Source organism: Psittacula echo, assembly GCF_963264785.1.
Source record: "Psittacula echo genome assembly, chromosome: 2".
In the NCBI taxonomy this organism is placed as follows: Eukaryota; Metazoa; Chordata; class Aves; order Psittaciformes; family Psittacidae; genus Psittacula; species Psittacula echo.
Window position 1 is genome coordinate 99,902,036 of NC_137737.1, and position 11,774 is coordinate 99,913,809.

Sequence of the window (11,774 nt, forward strand, 5' to 3'; positions counted from 1 at the left end):
TGAAGATTTCTTCTGATCAGAAGTTTTGGCAAATGAAATGCTAAGAATTGGGAAGAGTTATAAGTCAAAAAGTGTACTAACTCTACTGCTTTCAAGAAAATAACATGAAGAACAATGGAAATCAATTGCTTTCATTATTTAAGGACAGTAAAAGTCAGTTACATTGTGTACAGTGTGGAAACCCCAAAATGCTTTGCAGCTTAACACAGATTTACATTGGTGGCTGCTCTGCTATAATGGTTACCCTGCCCACATGACTGGAATGAATGCGTGATTCATCGTCACTGAATACTTTCAAACATTATGAGGATCTGACTGAAGTCAAGGTTGTAGTGATTAAGGCAGCTATCCAGGTGTAACAAAGTATTACCTTCAGTTGTTATGATTATGCAATTGGGATTACTGGGAGATAGCTCAACAGGATAGCTTAAGTCCAGAGTAGCATTACTGAAGGTCTACATATAGTATTTGTGGCATTGTATGAGAGAACACTGTATGAACTTTAGAACAGTCCAAATATACCATTAAACAAACTCATAGTAAAGACCGCTAACTGAACATCAGTGCATGCCTAAAGCAGGGATAATTCACTAGTGAACTAAAAAGCTGGTAACACAATAGGTAACTACAGAAAAACGCAGTAGTTGGTATTTTAATAAAGTGGTTAAATGTAAGAAGCTAAAGCTTGAATGTTTTTGGTTGGTGCTGCCTGGCAGATCAGCACAACTGAGTCTGATTACTAATACACAGGGTTATGCTTACTGTCTGCCATGCTGCACTAAGGAAGAAACCCAGGTGAAAAATTTCGTCATGAGCTGAACTTTTGACTTTGGGTAAACCTACATGCATCTGATTTCCAGAATATTTACATTAGTTGATGGAAATACTGTGAATAGTGCTGAGTGCTCCACAACTCTGTGGAGCAGCATGGCAAACGTTACAATGAGCAAGTAGAAGACACTGATAATGAAGTCTTTATCTTCAGTTATTTGTCATGGGTGTGTTTCTACACAGTTCCTATTTACGTTCCTTTGGGCTAGATCTCTTATATATCATATTTTACTTTCTACAAAGGCACCCAGAATGAAAACAGTGAGTTTGCCTACACTTTATTGCAGTTCTAGTGGAAAATGCAAGGAAGACAAAAGGAAGACAAAGGAAGACAAAAAAAGGAAGATAAAGGAAGACAAAAAAAAAGTCCATTCAAATCTAACATCTTGGTATACTCGGGTTTTGGGTGTGCAGAAGTATTATCCAGCATTAAACTGTTTATTATGAACCATTACTTTCCTATGTCAAAAGTATTTGCCATAAGTGATGGCTCTACTATTATTTCATTGGCTTCATTTCAAATCCTGTACCTGTTATTATGAAAGACCTCAACAGAGGCCCTGAGAGGCTGCTTCCTTGTAACAGAACCCCAAAGCTGCAAGATATAATTGAGAATACCAAATAACTCATGAAGTCTGGTGACACCAGTATCATCCAGTACTCAGTCAGGTGAGACAGTAACTTTGGTCATTGGCTATCTGTTGTCTTCTATGATAATGGTTCTTCTAGGATAGGTGTCAACGTCCACAAATATGTAGCGGACCTCAAATCTTCCTCTCTCAGGATTCTGTAAGGAAAACAATTTCAGGCAGGTTTTTTTTTTTTTTTTTTCTCTTTGGTAGTTTTAAATTCAAGATTAAGCTTGTCAGCTATATCAAGCAATTATACATACCTCTTTGACTTCCACATGGACTGTTCCCCGCTTTCCTGATTCAGAGCCCTCAATATAGAACTTCAAACGCATATGTTTCAGTCCATCCTTTATGTATTCAATGTGACTAAAACAGCAAAACAAAAACCCAAGCCATCCAGCAAGGATACATGTTATATGCTAGTTAAAATTTAAACAACTTCTTTAGAGGAGCTGCTTAACTATTTCGTGAGAAAGTGTATTCCGATGCAATCCTTATCCTACCGTGGGTTCATTCTCTCTACTCCTCTTCCGAAGCTCTGCTGTGAGCATTAGGACTAGTGGAGTTAGAACTACTATGCAGTTGAGGATTAAGAGACTAAGTGCTTATATGTCCTCACCCCAGCCCTCCCCTTGAAACTCAACAGCAATCCAGTGGCTGAAAATTCTGGAATTTCCTTGCATTTATTATAAAGAACCCCCAGATTCAGAGCCTGACATGCAGAAAGGAATACCCACATCACCAATACTGCCAGGGTTTTGGTTTTTTTAGGCACTTAAAATGAAGTTACCAAGCCAAAGCACACAAACAATGTTTTGTTAACTTAATTATCAATTATCAGGTTGGTTAAATCACATCAAAACAAACACTTCACTATATGTTTGATGTATTTTGGCAATAATTTTGTTCTACTAAAGTTGTGTAACTTTAGCACCGATATCAAATCTCCAGTCTAAATGCTGATATTTAGACCAGAGTTAGGTTATGCTCAATATCAGATAAAGGTCATGTTACTTTCAAGGTGATCACTTCCAAAAACTAATGGTCAAACTCGAGTTCTGGTGCCAGTTTCCTACTGATATTACTAACTGTTGTATACTACCAAGGTCTTATTTTCATCAGTCATGCTCAGATACACACTGTGAATTAAACTTCCAATATGTTTAAGGTGACATTATAGGTTACAGAGAACAAAGATGAATGAAGCGCCTTATTGCAGTAAATTCATATTCAAGGTATTCATAAACACACACAGAAATCTGCCCTTTTTGAGACATCCTTATACTGCAGACACAAACTCTACAACCCTACAAAGTCCTCAGCTCAAAAATTCATTTTAAATACTAAACTTTCAAACTGATGGAAATTAAATACTAGGAAAGCTTACAGTGCATTTACTTATTTACACAGTTTCTTTTACAGAGAGGTGCTTAAAACATTTAGTGCATATCTTTTTCATTAGCAGCTCTACTTTAAACACTTTTCCATAGTCTGGTGAAAAGATAAAACTTCCACCAGTAAATATCACTTTCCTCTAGAAAAAAAAAAAAAAAGAAAAGATTCTCAATTTCATGATTCAAGTTATGCATCTGGGCTTATGCGTTCCATTCTGTATGAAACCTCCTCAGGTAAATTCAAGTCAAAGGACCCAATAAAGACAAAGCCCCTGTTGGGTTATAGGGCAGGGAAGATCCACATTTTCTAAGAATTATTACTTCCCTCAAAAGGAGAATAATAAATACACTGATGAAAGGTTTAGGTGAGAGATGTTCTGTTAAATACACAGTATAGATGTGGCCTCAAGTACCAAAAATCAGTTTAAGAAATGGGCAGCCAATACTGCAGATCAGCTTGGGACAATATAATCACTGCAGTGATTACAACCTGTACAGTCAGGCCCAGCCTAGCTTTAAAGACAGCAAGCTCTATTCTTGAAAGTCTGAAATTCAGTACATCCTGCTCTTTCCAGCCTGATAAAAACTACTGCCTCAAAAGGAGAAAAACTCTTCAGGAACAACTTTTCAAAGAACAATTTCACTCTATTTGAGGGTTTCAGACCGTAAACTTCAGTCAGATCCCCGCTCCTCAGATGCATGTGTAGGCCTTTGTACTGCTCCCTTCAGACTTTTCCTGTTTTTGGGAGAGTCCAGCTCTATGTTTACTGTTCTGACCATAGCTTGTTTTGAGGCACCCAGAATTGGCATTTTGTATTGTATGTATGCTGTACTGAGCAGTATGTGCTCTACAAGATGTACTGCAAAATACTGCTTTTGTTTTCACTCAAAAGTAACAGCGTATGTCACATGCAGTTCATTAATCTGGATCTAGCTTTCTATTATGAGACCGAAAATGTCTCCGCTGCGCCTGTATGGGGCAAACACCAAAGGTCACCTGACAAGCTGTCGTCTTCCTCTTCTTGTTGCCTCCCCATAACCTTTAATGGATTCACCAAAAACACCGATTATCTACAAGAGAAAAGAGGTTTTTAGTTGTCAGAAGGTATCACATTGAAACAGGTATTCCAGAAATGCTATGAATGCATTCACTTTCAACAAAATACCCCTACTGAGTCTGATGTGTCAAGGGTAGAAGAGTTTATGACAGAGAACAGTGTAAGGAAAATTCCTCTGCATTTCAGTGCTTTTCTTTACAATCATATATTAGATGTCTAAAACCCTACTATCTTCCATTTGTACTGTTCTCTGCGATTATGACATTTTAATCTGTCTTCTTACTGTGTATTTTATACTTTACTAACATTTTGTGTAAAATGGAAAAAAAAAGCATTTTTTTTCCATTATATTTGCTCATGTCTCCTCCAAGACAGTATGTTTCAAAGTTTAAAATGTAAATGCATTCCCCTTCACATTACCTAAAAAACATTAAGAAATTCTTTTTTTTTTGCCCAGATTTGTAAAGCCAGTCCAAAATAATCTAGTTTTAACCTAGTTGGTTAAAAAGAGAGGCTGATTTTTACTGTGTAAACACTGCATAAAAGTTTTAATTCTACAAACTTGTTTCAAACTGGTCTCCATTTTTATTCTAGTGACAACCCATTATTTCGTTTCTAGGCTATCCTCAGCGGCATCTGTGGCAATCTTGTTTGAAAGCTATTCCGTGCATTTCTTGGTTTGCCTGCAGCAGTGGCTTTTAGAACCCAGTGTTAAGAGTGACTTTTGTTTACATTTAGCTACCTTATGTGACTGTGTGATAACATGACTGTTCTCTCTTTTTCTGTTAGCCACAGGAATGCTATCTGTGTTTCTCATGAAGAGTTTAAATTCCTGGATACTTATGCAGTGCTTCACAGTATGACTGAACCTTAGTGAAGTGTCACAACAGACACTTGTGAGATTCCCTGTGCAAACTTTTAACTCAAAATTAGACAGTAAACCACTGAGAAACATAAACTTGTGACTAAGGCTCAAAAACAAACCTCAGGGTGAGATCTGCATTTCTCCAAGGCATCTCCATAGATCTTACTTGGACTAGAAGAAGAGAATAGCTCTTTAAAAATCACATAAAACAAACCACCTGTAACAGAAACAACAGCAAATGGAATGAAAACTAATCAAACCAGACGGAATTAATGAAAAGCATCTTCTAATAAAGAATATAATTTTTAGAAATAACCTGTAACACCAATTCCAACAAGCACCACAATAAAATAGGTAAAGTCTCTTCCAGCATCTTTCACTGAAATAGACAGAAAAGCAGGAGTTACAATCTTGTACAGTAAGATTTACATAGTTTTCTTCTATAAATGCTCTTCTATTTGTCTGCAGCTCAAATAACATTTTGGCACAAGAAAGAAATCCACTAACAGCTTCATAATGCCTCATCACTAAAAGAAAGAGACCATGGAACATCTGTTATTTTGTACACAGCATGCTTATATCTCTGTACCAAACCTTATTATTTTCTATTTTACTACTAGACATTTTCAAGACCCAGGATACTGCTACTTTTTGGGTACATGACAGCTAGGTTTTTTAAGAAGTAATGAGGTATTTAGCATTGCAGTATTCATGCTACTATGTAAATCCCCAATCATTGCAACCCTCATGCAATGAAAGGGAAAAGTAAAAAATGAAAAAGCATAAGCTTATAAATGGCACACACTGACTGAAAATAACTGATTTTATGAATTCTTAATCAAGTGAACAATGAAATGGAGGAATATTAGACCAAAATATGTATTTTATTTGAGATCATTAACTGCAGTTTACCTGATTAATTTTATCTATTAGTTTTAATCTAAAGTGTCAGCATACATGCAAAAAAAACCCTTGAAACAGTCATACGAGATTCTCTGTTACAAAATATTTTTGAGAACCTGGAAAGAAACTACTGATTTGCTTAGGTAATAAAGTTGTGCCTTTCAGTGAAGTACAAGTTACTGGGGAAAATTTAATAACAATTTCTCCTGTAATCTTCTAACCAGTTGAGGGTGTTTTTCCCAAACCTTTTCAAAGCACTTAGAATTCTTGAGGTTAATCATGCAGAAACCACTTTTCACTGAAGTGAGTGATAGCAACCAAAGTGACAGCCATCCTATAAACTAGCCTCACATGTAGAGGTTTAACTATTTTCTAGAAATAAACTTGTTTCAACAGCTTCAGGGCAGGCTCTGTGCACTAGGTTTGCCTTTTGAAAAGGAAAATGAGAGGTAATTACATAGAATCACAGCATAGTTTGGGTTGGAAGTGACCTTCAAAGATCATCTAGTCCAACTCCCTGCAATAAGCAGGGTCATCTTCTGTTGCCCAAAGCCACATCTAGTCTGGCCTTGAATGCCTTCAAGGATGGTGCATCCACCCCTTCTCTGGGCAACCTGTGCCAGTGTTTTACCACCCTCATTGTAAAGAATTTTTTCCTCACATTCAGCCTGAATCTCCCCTCTTTTAGTTTAAAGCCATTACCCTCGTCTTATTGCAACAGGCCCTGCTAAAATGTCTTTCCCCATTTTTCTTATAGGCCCCTTTTAAGTACTGAAAAGCCACAATAAGGTCTACCTGGAGCCTTCTCTTCTCCAGGTTGAACAACCCCAACTTTCTCAGCCTTTCCTCGCTGGAAATCTTATCCCTGATGTGACTTAACCACTAAATCAGCAAGCTGTTAGGAAGATGCCACTAATTTCTGTTTTGCTTGTGCAATACATAAACTGAAACGGATCAACTGCTGCAAACAAAAGGACGTGGAAAGAAAGGGCTTGGTGTTTTAAATTCCTGAGTTTTGGGGCTACAACATCTCAGCTGCAGCAGTACTTTCCTCCGTGCCAGCACACAGTGCTCCCACTCACAAGTGACTACAGCCCGTCTTACCTCTCTGAGCAGCCGACAGCAAAGTTTCTCCTTTCTCAGCCCTTTGCACGGACACATGTTTGCTATTATCGCTAGGTTTCTCAGCTCTCAGCCCCCCGGCTTGCGTCCCGACACTCCTCCGGGCGGCCCGGAGCAGCAGGGAGGGCTCCCTGCAGTGGATTTGGTGCCGCCACCTCAGGCACAAACGGAGGCACTGCCTGGGCTCTGTCTGCAGCAGGGCCCAGCCGTGGGGAGCGAGCAGCTGCCTCCCCAGGGCGGCTCGCACCCGCTCGCCGCGCTGCCAGGCCCGCGCAAGGGAGGCAGGCAGCATGCCGGGGCTCCGCTCCCAGCCGCCCTCAAGGAAGCACGGCCGAGATAAACGGGAAGCTTCCGCCACAAGCCACCGTCCCCACAGGGGGATCCCTCGGGGAAGAGTCAGGGCAGCTCCCCACCCAGAGCGCGGCTCCCCAGCCGGCGCTCCCGGTCAGGAATCCCCATTAGTTTTTACCGGGCGGCAGCCACTGCTCGCCGCTACCCCAGCGGAAATCTTCCCGGGGGTGGCGGGGAGGACGGCAGTGGCGAGCCTTGGGAGCGGTAGTTTAAACGGGCTCCCTCTTGCGCCCGCCGCCAGGAGCGGCTCCCAGCAACATCACTACAGCGACCGCCATACCGAGCGCCGCCGCCATCACGGGGCGGGGACACAAGACCGCTGAAGGTGGGGCTGCCCCCCCGCGTCGTACGACTGGGGTCCCGGTCACACTTTTTAGGCTTTTTAATATATGTAAATTATATATATATATTTGCTTTTTTGATCTTGCACACATAGGTGCCTAACAGCAATGCGGGTGACGTTTCCACCACAGAACGGCTCTGGCTTCCCGGAGCCGGCGCAGCGGCTCACTGAGGGGAGGGGAGCCGAGGACGCCTTGACAGGGGCTCCTGGCGGGAGTCACTGCGGTTCTCGGGTGTGTCAGAGCTTTCCGTGTGCCCCACACCGGGCTGCTCGTGCCAGCGACAGCCGCGGCAGGCACAGCAAGGTGCGGCGGCCAGTCAAGCCCGACAGCTGTCTTGGCATGGGTCTGCCTCGATAGCGCATTCGGAGCCCGCTCTGGCCCCTGCTGGGAGCTCTCGGAAGCGGCGCCATCCCTTCTCTCCCGCTGCAAATAGACTTCTATGGGTAGAGCTCCCACAGGTTGCAGGCACGAACAGCGCCGTGTCAGTACAGCAACTTCCTCGCGGCGGCGCTCCCGGGCCCGCCCCACGGCGTCACGTAGGAGGTGGCAACTCCCGTGCCCCCCTCCCTCCCGCCTGGTACGAGGCCACTGGCCTTAGGCAGAGCTGGCCATGGCGGCAGGCTGTGGTAGGCACCTACGTGAGTGCAGCGCGGCACCGGCAGCCGGCGTGGCGGTTTTTCCCGGTGCCGCAGAGGTCGGGCTGCCGTCGCCGCCTTTTACTCCCGCTGGTCCCTCGGCCGTCAGGCCCAGGTAACGGTCTCCCTGCCAGGCAGCGTCGACTGGGGTCTGCTGCCACAGGGCTGCTGGCTCATGTTTTGGCACGGTGCCCGTAGGGAGTAGTTTGATGTTTAACTCCTGTTGCTGGTCAGGGAACCCCGATCCACCCGTCTCGTGGCTGTGGTTTGAAGCCGTGATCTCGCCATAACTCAGGCCTGCGGTTTTATGGCCATAGTGCTCTCCTCTCCCTGGCCCTGTGGAGGGGGTGTCTTTGCGGAGGTGACACTTTGTGATAGGAAGCACGGGCATTCCACGTGTACATAAGGTTTATTGCAGTGTTTTCTGTCTGGGTAGTCAGGCTTAAACTTGGCATGTGCTTGAGCTTAGAAGTAGTAATGTGGCCTTTCAGTTCTTAAAAGGGGCCTATAAGAAAGATGGGGAGAGGCTTTTAGCAGGGACTGTTGTGACAGGATGAGGGATAATGGCTTTAAGAGGGAAGACTGAGGCTGTATGGGAGGAAGGAATTCTTTTTAGTGAGGGTGATAAAATACTGGAACATGCTGCCCAGAGAAGTGGCGGATGCGCCAACCCTGGAGACATTCAGGGCTAGGCTGGATGTGGTTCTGGGCAACCTGATGGGGTTGAAGATGTCCCTGTTCATTGCAGGTGATTGGACTGGGTGAGCTTTGAAGGTGATAAGCAGTAGCCCCTCTACAAAGTACTAGCTAGCTTTGTGGCTAATGTGTATATGTTGAGGGTAGTTAGGTGTTTGTAATATATGGGAGGATTTCATTGTGGAAGGTGTAGCTTAATTCTTACAATAAAGGTTCAGCTTCCAAAAGTTTAAATCTTAGAGGCAAAGTTGAGAAAGCAGGTTTTTCTGCTAATTCATTCATAACACCGTGGGTTTCGTAGCAGTTTCATTCCCCCCATTTGTCTAACCTGTAAATGGCATGCGTAATACCCACCTTTTTAAAAGACTTTGGAATTGTTAGCTGAGAAAAAGAAACAAGATGTCAAAACATTGTTGTCATTTCTGTTTATCCCCAGGTATGCATTTAACTTCTAGAGGAGTCAGGGTTTGTCACTACTTAAAGGTCTGAATACTTTCTTTGAAATAGTTTTGTTCCCTGGCTAGCAAAAACCCCAATGGTAATTTGCGAGTACTACAGGGTGTGAAAGTATAAATACTGGTACAAAACAGTCCCACAAATTAAAAGCTAATGAAATGGCAGTTGAGATTGTTTGGCCTCTAAGCAGGAGCATTTAGTTTGTTACTAGAAGTCTCTAAAAGAGGGGGAGTAACATTGATTTTTAACTTGGGCAGGCAAGGTTTGTCAATACAGCATGAAAGTGTTTTGTTAATACTAATTTCAAGTCTTAGCAGACAGAATTCTAAAAAAATAGTTTAGGATTTGCTATTGTTTCTGCATACCTTAAGGATATTTTTGGTTTGGAAGATGCAAAAATTAAGTACTTTTTTCGAATTGAAACTTACAGAAGTGGTAGATACTACTATATCAAAGTTTTCAAGGCGTGTGTAGGCAGCATTTTTCTTACTTCAGAAGTTCCTTCCTGAGTGAAGAAGAGGGGGATGCAAGGAGTGGTTAAAAAGAGAGCAAGAAGGACTGAATAGAGACAATGCAAGTTATGCTTGTATGAAGTAAAGTGTGTTGTAAAAACCTGGATCCAGCACCTGATCTAAATTACTTTTGTACCTGGCATCTGTGTAGGTATGTCACTCTAGAATTTGCCCAAACTAAGTATCTTTGTGTTTTCAGCATAGATAGGGGAATAGGCTGGGATGTGCTGCCCAGAAAGATCCAGAAGTGGTAGTTCTGCTGCTGTTGAACATGACTTATATCACTGAATCCCTTCAGTGGGCTTTTGAAAAATGCAGTTTGTTATAGCCTTATCAATTAAGTGTACTTCTTGATAATAATACATGAGTAAAACATTTGCTTGACCTTCAGGGTATATTTGACATAAAGTAGTTGTTAATTTTGTCAGCCTATCAGTGAAGTTAGTCTATCATTTCAGCCAAGCTGAAATGTGTGTAATTTTTTGTCATGCTTATAACAATTTCCAGTAAAACTTCAAGGATATTTTTTATTTATTTGTCTATTTATTGTCCCTAGCACAGTTGACAATGTAGGGCAAAGTTGTTCTTTTCTTTCTGATTTTTATTTTTCTTTGAGCACAAACCAATCTCAGTTCAAGAACACTGTGCATAAAATGTACGTGGTATCCACGTACTTCAAAATTAGATTGTAATTTCATTCCCCAAAATTAATTGGTTGCTTGGAAACCCAAAGTTGGACTGACCAGGTGTTGGAAAGTCACTTGGCAATACAAACCATCACTAACAAAGTGTATAGGGAGGTCTGTCTGCTTGGTGGCATCAGTGGGTATGATGTGTTAAGGATATGATTAAGTTTGAAACTCCCATATGAGTATTTTTGTGTGGTTGAGTGATAGTGTTTGCAATTACAGCTTCCAAAATTCTTACTATCAAGAAACTCGGAAAAAATGTGTGGCCAGTTGGATTTTAAGAATTTGTTTGTGTCAAAATTACAAAGTTATTTTCTTTAGTAAAAGAAAGTAATTTTTGTCAAAACTGTTGCTTGTTACTGAGCAATAAGAACATTGATACCCATTTTGCCTGTTAAACTAGCACTTACTGTGCAGATTTGTGGGTACTTTAGCAGGGGGAAGTCTGAAATAAGACTATAATTTTGTTTCAAATGCAGTTCTGTAGTCTGTACACAAGTATGGTTGTGTAGTCCAAGGAATTCTGTTTGAGCCTTGTTAGTTTTTGAGAAAGTTTCAAGGTACTGTTTTGTTTGATATCTTTGAATAACTTAACAAATTTGAATAGCTCAAAAGCATCTCTAGAGTACTTTTGGAGCATGATTATGGTGGCCTCAGTGGTGCAGCTATCTAATGTTAATGGATTTCTACTGAATTCAAATTGATTTGGTGGTGCAACACTCTTACCTTCTGACTACTGTAAGAGATTAATCATGGGAGAGACACCTATGAGTTTAAATCTGGCATCTTCCTGATGTCAGGTATTTTAACTTGGTGATAATTGTTCAAATTTCTGAACTGATAATAATGAGTTCACAAATACTCAGGGAATTCATATAGTGTATTCCCTGAATCCTGTCTCATTTGAGATGTGGAGTCTAGGTGTGCACAATATGCATATTTCTTTTTTTTGTGATTATGTGATTCCTAAAAGCTTTTGCTTCTCAGAAATAGGTCAAGAAGCTCTGCTGCCGGGCCTCAGAGAGATTCTAGAGCTGTACATGCTGCAATTAAAAGTCTGTATTTGACACCTTCTGTAAAACCGAAGTCTAATTTGGGTATTGAGAGGTGAGTATGTCTTCAGTTTAGGAGTAACAGTGGAACACCCCTTGCAGACTATATGTTATCTTTTGACTGCTTACAGTTACTGTATGGAGAGTTCCATATCAGATATTTTGAGTTGAAAAGGAAAGATTTACTTTCCTGGCCTTCTTGGTTGATCCTGTGTTGACCTTCTGATGTTATCT

At 41.5% G+C, this 11,774-nt stretch overlaps 1 protein-coding gene across 2 annotated transcripts; it reads right to left on the reverse strand.

Moving 5' to 3' along the window:
- Nucleotides 1–958: 958 nt before the first annotated feature.
- Nucleotides 959–7,117, reverse strand: TIMM21 (translocase of inner mitochondrial membrane 21). 2 transcript variants are annotated; one of them, XM_080611816.1, is made up of 6 exons: nucleotides 6,788–7,117; nucleotides 5,097–5,159; nucleotides 4,900–4,997; nucleotides 3,855–3,928; nucleotides 1,724–1,829; nucleotides 959–1,618 (listed from the first exon to the last, which is right to left on the reverse strand). In XM_080611816.1, the coding sequence occupies exons 1-6, from the start codon at nucleotides 7,095–7,097 to the stop codon at nucleotides 1,526–1,528; spliced, it is 744 nt and encodes a 247-aa protein (XP_080467942.1). In that variant the 5' UTR covers nucleotides 7,098–7,117; the 3' UTR covers nucleotides 959–1,525. The 2 variants fall into 2 exon arrangements, with proteins under 2 accessions (XP_080467942.1, XP_080467943.1); XM_080611817.1 differs by lacking the exon at nucleotides 5,097–5,159.
- Nucleotides 7,118–11,774: the final 4,657 nt, after the last annotated feature.